This window comes from Rhodamnia argentea, chromosome 4 (genome assembly GCF_020921035.1).
Source record: "Rhodamnia argentea isolate NSW1041297 chromosome 4, ASM2092103v1, whole genome shotgun sequence".
NCBI lineage: Eukaryota > Viridiplantae > Streptophyta > Magnoliopsida > Myrtales > Myrtaceae > Rhodamnia > Rhodamnia argentea.
The window spans coordinates 19,486,507-19,500,389 of record NC_063153.1 but is presented as its reverse complement, the minus strand read 5'-3'; the positions used below and the strand labels follow the sequence as shown (position 1 = coordinate 19,500,389).

Below are 13,883 nucleotides of genomic sequence, written 5' to 3'. Positions count from 1 at the left end.
ATTTGTCATAAGTGTATCAATTTGAGTTTTTTTGTGGTAAAAAAATTTAGTTTTGAATTAATTTATTACAAGTGTATTAGTTTGGGGTTTCGGTGGCAAAAAAATTAGTTTTGGGTAAATTCGTCACATATGTACCAGTTTGGGTTTTTGTGATGAAAAAATTATTTTGAAGTATATCTGTCACTAATGTACCGGTTTGAGGTTAACCCTTTATAATTTAAGCTCGTATTTTATTGATAATTTGGGATTGGGCCATAATGTCTATCGTTATATATAATTTTTATTTTATCTTGTAATTAAAAGTTGTAACGGAAATGTAAAATGTGCTAATTATAGTGGAATCTCTGCTGGATATAACCTTAGTTTTGATTCTCTTTTCCGCAATTTCATTGTGCTAATACGCCTAATCTTAATAAAAGCAAATAGTTATGCAACCCGGGTTTTGCCATGATCTGAAACTTAAAGAACGTCCCCATTTGCTCATGGCATCAAAACCACATCAGAGCCCAGACCCTCAAAGGGATGCTTTTTAAGAGTTCATCGCTCGACGCCCCCGTCAGAATAGAGGTGCCTCGAGCCTTTCAGAGAAACTCCTGCTCGATTTCATTATGGAGGAGACCTTCACTCTTCAGAAGTTAGCATGGAATTAAACTAGAAACATCACTCGATGTGTTTTGTCCATTTTACCAGAGACAGAAAACTAACCCATGTGCTGAAGACTAGCAAAATGGATCAGTCATGGTCAGCAGAAATTGCAGTATTAATAATTAAGTAAAGATTACATTAATAAGCAAAAATGAAGAGCGATCAATTTATTTATTTCTGCTATCCTTGTTCCCGAAATAGAAAGCATTCCTTCTGTTCCTGGGAAATTGCAGCCAAAACTCTCCTATTTTTTACTAGCTTCATAGGACAGTCCCAAGAACACAATGTGAAAGGGGCCAAGGAAGAACTGCATTTTCGATTTCAGAAGCCAACACCCAATCATCCAGATAACCAAATCTGCATCTGGACAGGGAATGCTACTCTCTCTTTCTCCAGCAAGAAACAGGCCAACATTTATCTTGCTGTCAGCTTCTCCTAAAATTTAGATAAAAAGAACATGGACGAACTCTGCTAATAATGAACTTGTCAATCTCTCACTTCTCAAAATTCGTTTCTTTCGCAATCCTAGACATCTCAAAAAAGGGGAGTGAAAATGTTTAATGTGCTCATAACGATACATGAACTATAGCAGAAAAAGTGTATTTATTGGCCAACATCCGTCTGCACGGATCGTCTACTCCCATGCTGGTGTGATGCGACCGCTTTCTACTTCGATCTGTGTTTGCCGCAAGATAGCTTCATTGCCTCCAGTTGCTCCAAGACCACATTTGCCAGATGCCACCTCTAAGTCAGTTTCTTGCCAGCAATACAACCAGTGGCAGCTGCATCTAGCTCCATATGGGGCGCCACGAGGCAATGTACATGAGCCCCGCAATATTCTCGTAATCCTCAATAAGAGACGCAAGATGCTTCTAGAAGCAGTACAATTACATGCCACCATCATATAGAGTTTCACAGTTACATTTTCTGTATATACAACAAAATGTATATGATGGCTGCATGGTTACAAGAGTACATAAATGGAGCACAGCTACCCTAGAAGTCATGGAGAAGCCAATTTATTGCTGCAAGGGATGCTATGACCTTCAGGGTCTCATAACAAGAATCAGGCGAAGCAGAACTTCCCCCGCAACAAGAAAGGAAGTACACATAAATATGCAGAATCTCTCCCTTAACAAATTTAATTACCGGTCCACCTCCTCTTGCGAGCTGGGCGCTCTTGTTTGATCTCTGGATCCACAGGAGTCTCGCCCTTGGTGGAGGGTAGAGCTTCACTCTCCATCTTCTTTATTGGCAAGGCTTCTTTTTCACTGGGCATAGGAAGCTTGAATCGCTCACTGCGCTTCTTCAACTTCTCCACTGTATCTAAATGACGATCATTTAACGGTTTTGTATCAGCATCCTTCTTCTCCACATCACCCGAATCTTTATCCTCAGCCAAGACATGGTGCTTGTCAACTTCCTCAGACGTCTTAACAGATTCAGGAAGTTTGCTGGCCTCAGAGGATACAATATTGTTGTTGCTCCTTCCTACCTCTTTAAATCTCAAGGAAGAAGATGACTTGTTATTGATACTGTAATCCCTCTCCGTATGGCTTGTCCACCGTTCCAACTTGGAGCGTCCTCTTCTGGATTCTGATTGTTCATCCTCCGATGACAAATCTTCTCTAGTTTCTCTTGAAGAATGAAACTGCTGCATGGTTCCAGGATCAGCAGTTCTCTGCTCAGCCAAACCCTTAGAGCCCTAAATGAAGGAATGACAATCATGAAAACTAAGCTCGACTTGTACCAGGGTCTGCTAATGATCAACCAGTCAGGTGGAACAAGGAACAGAAGAACCAATTGCAGCTGAACTGATACCCAAATCTTTGCGACTTCTTACAGGTTAGTATGAACTTTCATCCATGATTATGAACATACGTAGAAATAATCAAGTATCAATAAGAAAGAGAGAATCATGCAGGATTTACAAGACACACTGACAAAGCAGTAATCCGAGTTTACCAGGAATAGGTCACAAACCCAATCTATATTCAAGGACAAAATTACAATTGCAGGGCAACAATGTTCTATCTCTAGTACCCAAAAACATTTGGCAGCTAATATAATGCAGAAAATTACTTACGACACTCAACAAGTTAACAACAAGACAACAAAAGGTGCATAATGACAAGAAAAACAGAGTAGAAGAACAAAAAGAAGCAATGGATAACTTTCTTCCATATGAAATTTGTCTAGAATATGAGTTCAACAATATAATCTCATGTTTCCTTCATTTTTATCTTCTTCAGAACTAGTGGATACATGAAGCGACATCATATAATTATATCAAGCAGACTGTCTCTTGAATCTATATCCTCTTGCTTTATTCGGTGCGAGCACAGCTGAATGGCATTTGATTACAGGTGACAATTTGCATTTCTCGGGGATAAATTTCCAATAGAGAGGAAAGAAAGGAATAAGAAGACAATATAGAAGGAAAAAGGAAAGAACAGGCAGAAAAAGGATTGATGGAAAATGAAAAAACCAGTCCCCCCTCCCCTTCCCCCCCAATCTTTTCCTGCTCATCCTCTGAACAGAAAGGTATAGTGGGTGCATATGTATGCATGTAAATAAATATGTATATACATCATCCTTTTATGCACAAACATACTTAAACGGCAGCGGGAACTAAGAACAGAAGCAGCACCCACTCCCCCAGAGAAAGAAAAGGACAATGGTGACCAAGAAAAAGACTACAGAAAAGATGAGAAAACCTCAGAAAGACATCGACTCTCCAGGAACCATCTCCCTCTTCAGAATCTACCCATGATGCATTCATTGAGTGCTACTCAAGCTCATGCAGACCCTAAGTAACACCTAAGAGTCAGGTGGAATGGGGTTACGTGATGGGTCTGAGGTTCAAAACTCCATACCAGTAGAGCCACCAACAACATAAGTGAAAACTGAAAAGAACTAGTATCATTTAGTTATTATTAGGCATAAAAGTCATCCTTGATGTTTGAGATTGTACAATCCCCAATCTGAGTTAGACTGTCTAGAATCTAGAACATACCATTTGACTAACATGATCGTCCTGATTTCTCCTGGAAGTATGGTGATCGCCTCCCTCAGATTCCTTGTTCTTCCTATGGCTGTGTTTTTTCTCATAAAATCTTTGATTATCTGAAACACTGGCAGGTTTATCATGGCGAGTGCTTGATTTCTCAAATCTGGATCTTTTTTCTTCATTCTTGATCTGATTACCACGCGCATGGACCTCCTCATGACCACGATACTGCAAGACACTTTCATCTTCTTGATGTTCCCTCCTCTTAGCATGTTCATTCTGTCGAGCTGTGTCCTTAAACTGGTAATCTCTACCCGAAGCTCTATGGTCATCCTTCGGCCTATCTTGGCCAGCCCATGCTTTCTCCTCTCCTCCACGTCCACCCCTTAAAGCAGCCCTTTCTTCTTCTCTTTCCCTTTTTAAACGATTTTCTTCACGACCTTGCTTGGCTTTATGCCATTCTTCTCTATCCCTCTGCTTCTCAATCTTATCCCTCTGCGACCAGCTCTCATCCTTATGTCTAGAAGAGTGGTGGTCATCCATACTATCTCTAACTCTAGACTGGTCCTCTCTCTGCCTCTGATCATTAATGTCATCCCTGCCTCGCTTTCGACGACCAGAACTCTCTCTTTGATCACGCAGGATTTCTTCTTTGTCAATGTGGTCCCGCTCTCGCGGAAAATGTTCATCTGCCTTTTTCCTCTTACTACGGTGTTCATCTCCAACTTCATACCTGCTCCTTAAAGAATCGTCTCTTTCCCTGCCTCGTAAAGCTACTTCCTTGTCGTAGTTAACTTTGTACATGCCATTGTCCAGCTGTTTTTTGGATGAGTTATACTCCTCTTTGTCGTTCCTCTCAGTTTCTCGACCCCTGCTTCTGTGTCTGGAGCCTATTTCATTGCTACGCTCCCTCTTCCTTGAATCTTCAAGTCTCGGCCTTCTAGAACTAGGTTCATCATCCCTCAGTCTTCTTGCTCCATCAGAGTACTCCCTCTCCTTTCGCCTATCAAAATTATCAGACTTCACGGGCAAATTATGAACCGAACTAGAATCCCTATCTCTATAAGGATCCACTTTATCTTTTACAACCATCCGGCTTCTTTCTTTTTCTTGTCTCCTATCATGATCTTTTCTTCGAAACTTTTGTTCATTTTCATCAAGGTGACTCCTCGAACCTCCCATATGAGTGGGAAGACCAACTTGCGCAACTTCCTCCTCTGTACCATCACGCCACTTCTGACTATCTCTGCTGCTTCCTGATCTTGCTTTGCTGTTTTCACTACTTCTTGCAGCTCTACAATCCTCCCCCTCATCAAATTCATTGAGAGCAACTTGCTCACCCCTAGAATTAAACTTGTCTTTCATTCTAGGATTAAGCAACTTTTCACCAGCCTTGCTTGCATCTGAAGATACTTCATTTCTCTCCAGCTCAGAGCTTCTGTCACCGGGCAAAGACTTACCAGCAAGTGTATCTTTGTGATCCACGCTGGACACATGAAGAGCTTCTTCACTCTCCACACTCTCAACCATCTGTGCCCCCTGATTTTCAATAGCCATTTTATCCTCTGTACTTTGATTAGGAGACACATTTGGGGACTGGTCACGTGCTCTACCTTCCATATGCCTGTATTTTCAAACAAAGAAAGATTTGTTCATATAAATTGTGTGATAACCTGCTGTTACAATCATTCAGTGTAAGAACAATAGAATCTTTCACCAAACATCAAAAAGTTAATAGAGAAGCTGGCAAAAGATTATAGAGACACAGGCATACTTCACAAACATAAACTTGTGTCCACACAACTGTCTATGCTAAGAATATTAAAAGCACATGCCAGAGGGTGGTTAATTACATGAGGTATTCTAATTTTCTGATTTTCATGCTCAGTGAAAATCGGGGCCGTGTATGCATTCACTTCTACTTTTTACTTTTCTACAGAATCCAAATGGTACCGGGCATGTACTTTGACTTTTTGTAATACCAAATAACTTAAGCTTTCACAAAATACAACTATCAACACGTAAATTCACGTACTTATTGTAATTTTTTAAAATTTGAACAACATTTTTGTTTTTTTGTGGGAAAGTTAAAAGTTGCCTTTCGCTTTTGACCAGTCAAAAACAAAAAAGCCTTAGAAACTAATAAACCCCAATGATGGCTTATTTCCCAAAGACACAAGGCCCAGGGTTCAAATCTCACATCTGCCTCTCCTCCTAATCGCCTAAAAGAGGAGTAGTAAGCTATTATACTTAAGAAAAAAAGCCACCAAAAACCCCAAACTATGCCTACTATAACAAATTTATGCTAAACTCTATCTGTGACCCCAAAAATCTCAAACTTGCATCCGTGTGACACGTTTACCCTCCGTTAATGTACCATCAATGAACGCTGTTAAAAATCTGCCTACAAGAACACCCAGTGTTGACATGACACCCACATGGCTTAAGTGAAATAAAATAAATTTTTTAATGAAAAATCATCCGATGGGACCTTAATAGAGGGTAAATACGCCACAAGTACAAGTTTGGGGTTTATTACATCACAAGGATGAGTTTAGGTTGAATGTACCACAATGAGCATGGTTTGGGGTTTTTATGTCACAAAAAAAAAAAAGGTCGGGATAAATGGGTCACAATGGGCATATTTGGGGTTTTTGTTGACTCTTTCCCTATATTTAAACATATGCAATTTAATCCTATTTGAACCTGCCCAGTTCATTGCCTCCACGATCCAAATTGAACCGAAATCCTGATGTTGATTTGGGCCCAACTATTTATTCTTCCACAGTCCAAAATTTGACTAACTTCAAATTTTTTGTCTCAGTTAATTTGGTTAAGTTTGTCAGTTCACCAGTTTCATTTTGCATATAACAGTAATTGAGGTCATTTAATATTCTTATCCTTAATTATTAGAAAAGATTTATACCGCTCATTATGAGAGATAGCAGCCTTCCTATTGGGATATCCAGAAGTCTGTTCCCTAGAAGATGGATGATGTTGAACTGATCCTTCACGATGTAAGGGTGAACTTTCTCCTTCAGGAAGATCATCCTGACCAGATTCAATGAACTGAGCTTTTTTGACCACCTCTCCATTTTGGTCGCTATAAGTTTCAGAGTTACGATCACAATATTCAACTTCTTCACGAGCAAGGCGGTCCTCTGCCTTTTCTGCTCCTCTAAGATCCTCACTTGTAGGATCATTATTATCCACTCTGTCCGCAAGCCCATTTTCAGTAGAGGAATCCTCGTCAACAGAATCTTGGCAGACAATCTGTATGTCCAAATTCATAAAAGAAACCATAAGAAATATGAGGACCATGTATGAGCAAGATAGGCATAAAATTCACCATTAAATAATTTTACCTCAATAATCGCATCGGAATCACGAATTCGTGGAGGTCGGGTATCTATGGACGGAAGGCGTTCACCGTAACCACTTTCAACCTGAATTGCTCGCCCAGTTGGCTGGATGAGAAATAAATAAGTTAAGTACAAGAACATGGTCTTTATGTCGTGGTGATGACAGCATTAACACGGAATTTGAGAATTCATTATATTTGATCAGCTTTAATAATATGATTCAAATACGAACATTGACTACCCACTCAACGATGAAAGCTAATTTCACCAGAGGATATCCAGCAACAAAAATATTGCAGAATGAAATAGGACAAAAGGGGGTGCCAATCCATATATAGAAAGAGCTCAAGAACCAAGAAAAGAGCCAAGTTACAAGACAAAGAGCCTAGAAGGAAGGATAGTTATGAAGGATATGAAGGATAGATGATAGCTCATTAGTTAAATTCAACGAGTCCAAGAACTAGGGATCCATGCATTAGAATATCCATTTACTTCCAATCATGACTGCTCCAATAGAATAAGGGCTTGATCAAGAAAAGGACTCTACGACTCTACATTTCTTGTGTATATGCTCAGTAAACAAATGCCCCGCCGATGAAAGTGAGACATTGAAGATGCAGAGGGGTAAAAAACGAAAGGTCTATGGAGGTAGTGGGATCTCCAACTCTGCTGATCTCTGAAGTGCAATGGAAATCAAGATCAAGAGTTCTCATGACTCCTGGAGCCCGAAAATTCAGCAATAAGATGACGACCTAAAAGAATGCAAGCTTAAGAATAAGTTCAAAAGCAGAGACATACTAATGGTGGCCGCACATGAGCAGATGCTTTACTATCTCTTTGTCCAGCGTCCAACTTCCCATTAGTCATATTTTCAGCTGTAATATCATGAATTCCTGATGCTGCTGCTAGTTCTGGAGGCAAATCGGGATCGAACTCCTAAAGAAGTAAAGAGCAAAGTATCTGAAGATTCATATCCCAAATACATTTGAACTATGTTTATACAAGGCAGCTCATTGCGATGAAACTTTTTTAAAGGTTCCATTTGCAAAATAACCCAGTAAGAAGATTTACAAATCCTGCATTACCTGCTTTTTTCGACCGCTCTCATAAACATGAATTTTGCTTTGCATGGTAGATTCAAGTCGCAGAGTCTCCTGCATAATATTTAACTAGAGTCATAAATCCATTCATCTACTACCAAGTGATTCAAGGTGCATATTTACCAGCTGCTTGCAATATTCCTTCCAGCTCTCCTCATTCAGACCAAAGTTGAAAAAGTCTGTACTATCTACAGCAGGGTACCTCCATGGTTTTTCCTCGAAACTATCAATATCGACCTCAAAAATAGTTCTGAAATTGTTCACAGGATTGAGAAGAGCTTTATGAGTTCAATAAGAATTCAAGCAATCTTGCCATACAGGAAACACAAGTTTGTCTTCTATAGTCATAAAACTTGAAAGGAATATATCCAGCAAAAAAGTCCTTTTGCCCACAGAACAGGGAAACAAAATGTGTGAATTGGGACGGTTGGCACACTAGTAGTGATTTTGCTTTATCAATGATGCATGTAATGCACAGGCACTAATTAAAGAATCAAAGGACAGCAGAAGCGGGTATGCAAAAAATTCAAGCACCTAGTATCAAATCAGGGATCTCCATAAAAGAAAGAACCAATTAGGAATCACCATTAGGGAATGAAAAGGTGAAGAAAATTGTTACAGGACTTATTAGTCTAGTTCTCTAACAAGCATGTTGATAGAGGAGGAACACATCACAGAGACTGGCCTGAAAAAATAAAAAATTCTACCTCCCTTAAAAAAATTACTGCAAAATATAATATACTACTCTGCGATACATCCACTAACAGCTTTAACTGTCATAGATAACATAACATGAAAATTAAAAAGGCATGAGAAGAGAATAGCAACAAAGTAAAGCCTGTGTAATAGCTACTAGAATCAATTACAGTATCAATACTGGAGAAGAGATATTACTTGTGTGATGGAAGTGAAAATTCCAGTCCACCCCCATAACCTCGTCCAGAACCCCAGGGAGTCATTCCTGGGTGATAATTTTTCTGCAAAGACGAAGCACTTTTCATTCCCGAAATTCGCCAGTCACCTCTACTACGACCAGCTAAAGGGCCCATGTTGACAGGTGGACGAACTTGACCTGGTGCTCCAATCGGAGCAGCAGCAGTTGATCCAGGCATAGGTGAAGCACCAGGTCTCACATACTACAAGAACACAGAAACAGAGAAGAAGGTCAATGAACAAGCACCAAACCCCGAGAAAAGGGGGCGCACGAGCGAATGACTTTAAGTAACACTCCCCCAGAAAGCACAAAAGGCCAAGAAACCATAGAACAGCAATACTGATATGGCGAGTTACAATTGACAAAGATAAAGGAAAACTGCTATATATCAACATCATACAGGAAGAACCATAAAAACCATTCAAATGACACATACAATTTGTCAGAATGGTTATTCTCCACTCATGTTAACAAGGCAACACATCACATGAAGTTCATCAGGCCAGCATCAAATTCGACCTTGTGTAGAATAGAAAGAAGAAGGAAAAGTAGTAAACGGCTCAATTCTATAATCCAGCACACGAGCATGTTATGTCAACCATGAAAAAAGACAAGCCTGACAAAGATGACGACAAACAGGTTCAAGCACCTCAAAGACAGATGTAACGGCAACCATTTACTATTTCCATGAGCCATGTTGTTCATAGAACCTCTAATGTGAACAGTATTTTCACTTGAAGATAAATTATCAGTCCTTGCTAGTTGGACAGGAGGCCAGCCATCCTGGCATCCAGATTGTTATTGTGGAGAAGAAGCAGCTTCCCATAACGCTCAATTAAAGCAAACAAATGGAAAATAGAAAAAACAAATTTCTGTCCAACTAAAAATCCACAGGAATCTATTTTTGAAACATTGACCAGATAATGGATTATCATTATGTTTCTGACGGCAATTAGGAACTGAACCACATTGAATCTAACAATGCTCAGCAGAGCAATCGCCCAAGAAGCTAAATGCATAATGTGATACATGCTCTACTGGGTTATAGGGACGTTAAGTTTTCAATTAAGACTTAGTAAATTACCCAGAACCTCTCATGCAACATGGATGACATGCTATTACCTTTTAGAGTTCCCAAATTTCACCCAATAACTTGTATCATTTCTCGCAAATAAATAATGAAATTTTTCTCGGTGATGCCTAATATCTACTGGAAAGTGGCTTCCAAGACTTTTTATCTAGACCTCACTGCATATTTGTCAGTGGAAGAGAAAGGTTACCAAGTAAGGAAACCATAAAGGTTACAGAGATCAAGTTGTGCAGCCATGAAAGCTTGAAATCATTCCTGGTACTACATTTTCAGGTACAAGGTATGGCGCTTAAGGCTCTTACCCCATGCACAAGTTTTTAGCCTAGATGACACCTAGCATTAGAATTTTGCATCATCTTTTCATCTTCTTATCCTAGAACCCAAAATCAGGATATGGTAGTTTCAATGCACTAATTGTTAGATCCAGAAAGAATATGAATGATCCTACTTGAGCATGCTAAATAATCTGAAAATGCTTGGTATACTTGCAGGTACCACGCAAGGATGGTAATGACAACAGCAGAACATTAGTAGCGTCTTTGCTGAAAATAGTCTCATCCACGACAGTTTCCAGATTGATTAAAAAACTTCTGTGTCTAATGTATAAAGCCTGAGGGAGGCTGCTTGAGAAGGAATTTCCAATGACTGAGCTTCTTTAGTTAACTTTTAGAAAAGATCGCTTATTCAGAAACAAGTCACTGTAGCTTCATCACCAGTTTCATACTGACCTAGCTGTAATATAACAACTACCTCAAAGCTTCTTTCTTTCAGATTTAAAGCGGGCAGCAAGAAAATCGCGCAAAGAGAAAGGTCCACGTCATTGAATGTTTCACGTTTCAAGAAGCTTAGGAAAACATTTGGCGTTGATGCTAGACAAATCATTTTGATGACCTCACAGCAACTGTCTCCATCATCCTTTGGAACCACCCGCCGCATTTTGCGAGCACTTCAGAGGATCACCAGGCACTCAACCGCCAAAGCTAGCTGCTTTCACACATTTGTTCTTAAACAAAGTCAAATGTTGCCAAAGAAGAAAAGAAACAACTAGCATACATAGGTAGAACTAAAATACCACGCAAAGAAAGAAGATTCCAATTTCATTAGCTGAATAGAGCACTATTTGCAGTTCGTAACAGATACAAAAGAAGAAACTGCATAAAATTCTCACAGAGGGGTTCAACACAAGCACAACCCCCCATATACAATTACTGCATAGACTTCCACATGTAACACCACTGACCTTAAACTGAGAATGAAATGGATGATAACCCAGATTGCTGTACCCAATTTTGGGCGCCACACCCACTCCTCCATTCGCCTTCGCTAGCTCACTGCTGCCAACACCTTCCTTCCTCTCTCCATCAGGCCCTGCCTCAGCCGTGTCTTCGCCCCATTCCTGCTCCACCAGCGGCTGGTTCGGGTCTCCATCAGCCACGATCACAAGTGGATCCCCGTCTTCATCGTCATCGTCCTCCCCACCAGCATCGCCAATGGCTCCCATGGGACCTTGATGAGCCGTGTTATCGTTCAACACTATCTGCAGATCATCCTCGCTGTCACTGTCCCAATCATCGCCCCCGTTGCCATCCCGAGCTCCACTCAGCTCCCGCGGCCCCGACAGCCCAGGAATCACCGGGTCCATCCCATGCTCGTTGTTCTCCTCGATATCGAACTTGACGTCCGCATCCATCAAATCCAAATCCCTACTCTCGTTCCCACCTCCCGCTCCTCTCTGGGCATCCAATTTCTCGCCCGGGGGTTCCAAAACCCTAGCCGGCAAATCCGAATCGCCACTTCCAACTGATTCATTCTTGACGGAATTGAGGCTGAGAGATAGGGATTTAGTCGGGGGAGGAGGATCGTCGCGACGCTGAGCTCCGGAAAGCTCCGCATCATCGTCGTCCTCGGCGTCATCGTCCGCGCCAGCAGCAGGGTTGGAGGTTTTAAGGTTGAGATCGAGGTGGCGGCGAGGAGGAGCGGGTTCAGGGGAGGTCTGGGGAGGCTGCGAGGCGGCGGAGGAGGTGAAGGGCCCGAGGACGTCGCTGTAGAGATCTCCGAACTCGTCGTCGTCGTCCATCGGAGGAGAGAGACAGGGAAGAGGGAGGAGGAGGAGGGTTTTGAGGTCTGTGAGAGAAAGGGGTGGCTTTTAGGTAGAAATCTGCGTGTGTTGTTGTTGTGTTTGCGAGTGGGTTTATATAGTATTTCATCAGTTCTATGTTGTGTTTTTTCCCTACTTTCTGTTCCATTTCGAAATGTCAACACAAGGAATCTACAAATTTTTGTATTCTCTTTTGTTTTTTTTTGTTGTTGTGAAAAATGTGTTTTTTTAAAAGATATGTTCAAAAAAGTCATCTTTCGATATTTGGCTGAAATTTCGAGAATGAATTATGAAAAATATTTTCGACTGTTTGATATGGAATATTTACTTTTGTCTTTCAAGAGAGGCTTGCGCTATTTATGCGATATAAGAAATATATGTGCTATATCCAGCTATTTTTCGAAGACCCAAGAGGCTCTAGTGTCCAAGATTGGGGCTCGACCGCAAGGGAGTTGTGCCCGACCGCCGGGATTCCCAAGCCCATGCGCTAGGGTCTTGATTGTAGAAGCTAAGGTTTCTCGGACCTAGCCACTAGGAACCGGAGCACGGGGGTTGGACCTCGAGCTTCTACTACAAAGGCGTGGAAGCTTGGTACCCGAGGACCCAATGTACAATCACACGATAATTGCTTATTGAGACCTAAGCATATCCGACCACAAAATTATATTAATAGCCTAACTAAATATCTTTTTTTCAATAAGATAATTGTTAAATTCCATGAAAAACCCTCAACATGTACACTAACGACAAAATTTTCCTCAAATTATCAAAAATCCCAAGCTAATACGTATGTAATAAATTTATACTTCATTAATTTCTGTTAAATTTTATCGTCAAATTTATGAGTTTAATGACACATGATAGTTTACATGTGTACTAGTTTGAAGTTTTTATCTCCCGTTTGTCACAAGTGTACCGGTTTGATTTTTTGTCATGATATTAACCCAAGTTAACGAAAATTAAGCGAGAATAAATCACATGTACCCTCACAGGTATACCCATTTGATGTTTTTGGATGTCAATAAATAAGTTTGTCGTAAATTTATCACGAGTGCACAAGTTTCAAATTTTTTATGGTTAAAATTAGTTTGGGGTAAATTTGCTATAGGTGTATCGGTTTAGAGTTTTTCCCGATATTAATCCATAAGAAAAATACAGTCATTTTGAATTTTTTTAAAAAAATATGGATTTATGGTTTTGAATTTCTTTAGATTTATGGTTTTGAATTTCGATCGAACAAATCGGATAGAGCATGGTTATTATTTCTACCTTAGTATGGGCAATAAGAACATATTGGCAAAAACAAAAGCATAGCTCTCTACAAAAATCCGATCTTGTGAGGCAAAACTCTGTTCATTTGCTCTTTTAACGACTCACCGGTGACGCTCGCTTCGTTGAAACGAGCAAGCAATCTCTTCCTCCTCCTACCATTTCCGGGAGAATTTCACCGAACACTTGGCCTGCATTCATTTCTTTCCCTCCTCTTGTACCTACCTTTTTGTTTCGCCGCAATCTGTCCCTCTGCGCACGAATCTCGGTGACATCAAGTGCGAGATCTTCTGCGACGAGGTCCCCAAAGCTGCCGGAGGGCGGTGACTTTTCAATCCCCGGTGTTCGTCTCCGCGGTTTCCTTTCGTCGTAAAA

General features: G+C 40.6%; 1 protein-coding gene across 2 annotated transcripts; it reads right to left on the bottom strand.

The window, feature by feature from the left end:
- Positions 1 to 1,117: 1,117 nt before the first annotated feature.
- Positions 1,118 to 12,296, bottom strand: LOC115752552 (FIP1[V]-like protein). Of its 2 annotated transcripts, none has more exons than XM_030690795.2 (9): positions 11,382 to 12,296; positions 9,012 to 9,253; positions 8,241 to 8,367; positions 8,103 to 8,171; positions 7,816 to 7,953; positions 7,021 to 7,122; positions 6,582 to 6,928; positions 3,662 to 5,279; positions 1,118 to 2,350 (listed from the first exon to the last, which is right to left on the bottom strand). In XM_030690795.2, the coding sequence occupies exons 1-9, from the start codon at positions 12,216 to 12,218 to the stop codon at positions 1,787 to 1,789; spliced, it is 4,044 nt and encodes a 1,347-aa protein (XP_030546655.1). In that variant the 5' UTR covers positions 12,219 to 12,296; the 3' UTR covers positions 1,118 to 1,786. The 2 variants fall into 2 exon arrangements, 1 of the variants encoding a protein (XP_030546655.1); XR_007198051.1 differs by lacking the exon at positions 1,118 to 2,350 and adding an exon at positions 2,520 to 2,969 and having other exon boundaries at positions 3,010 to 5,279.
- Positions 12,297 to 13,883: the final 1,587 nt, after the last annotated feature.

What these genes read in the sequence shown, in the direction of transcription:
- LOC115752552 (XM_030690795.2), bottom strand. Translation starts at nt 12,218, where the DNA reads ATGGACGACGACGACGAGTTCGGAGATCTCTACAGCGACGTCCTCGGG. An exon ending in AGGAATATTGCAAGCAGCTG is followed by an intron (nt 8,172 to 8,240) that starts GTAAATATGCAC and finishes AATATTATGCAG; the next exon opens with GAGACTCTGCGACTTGAATC. An exon ending in ACGATCATGTTAGTCAAATG is followed by an intron (nt 2,351 to 3,661) that starts GTATGTTCTAGA and finishes TCCTTCATTTAG; the next exon opens with GGCTCTAAGGGTTTGGCTGA.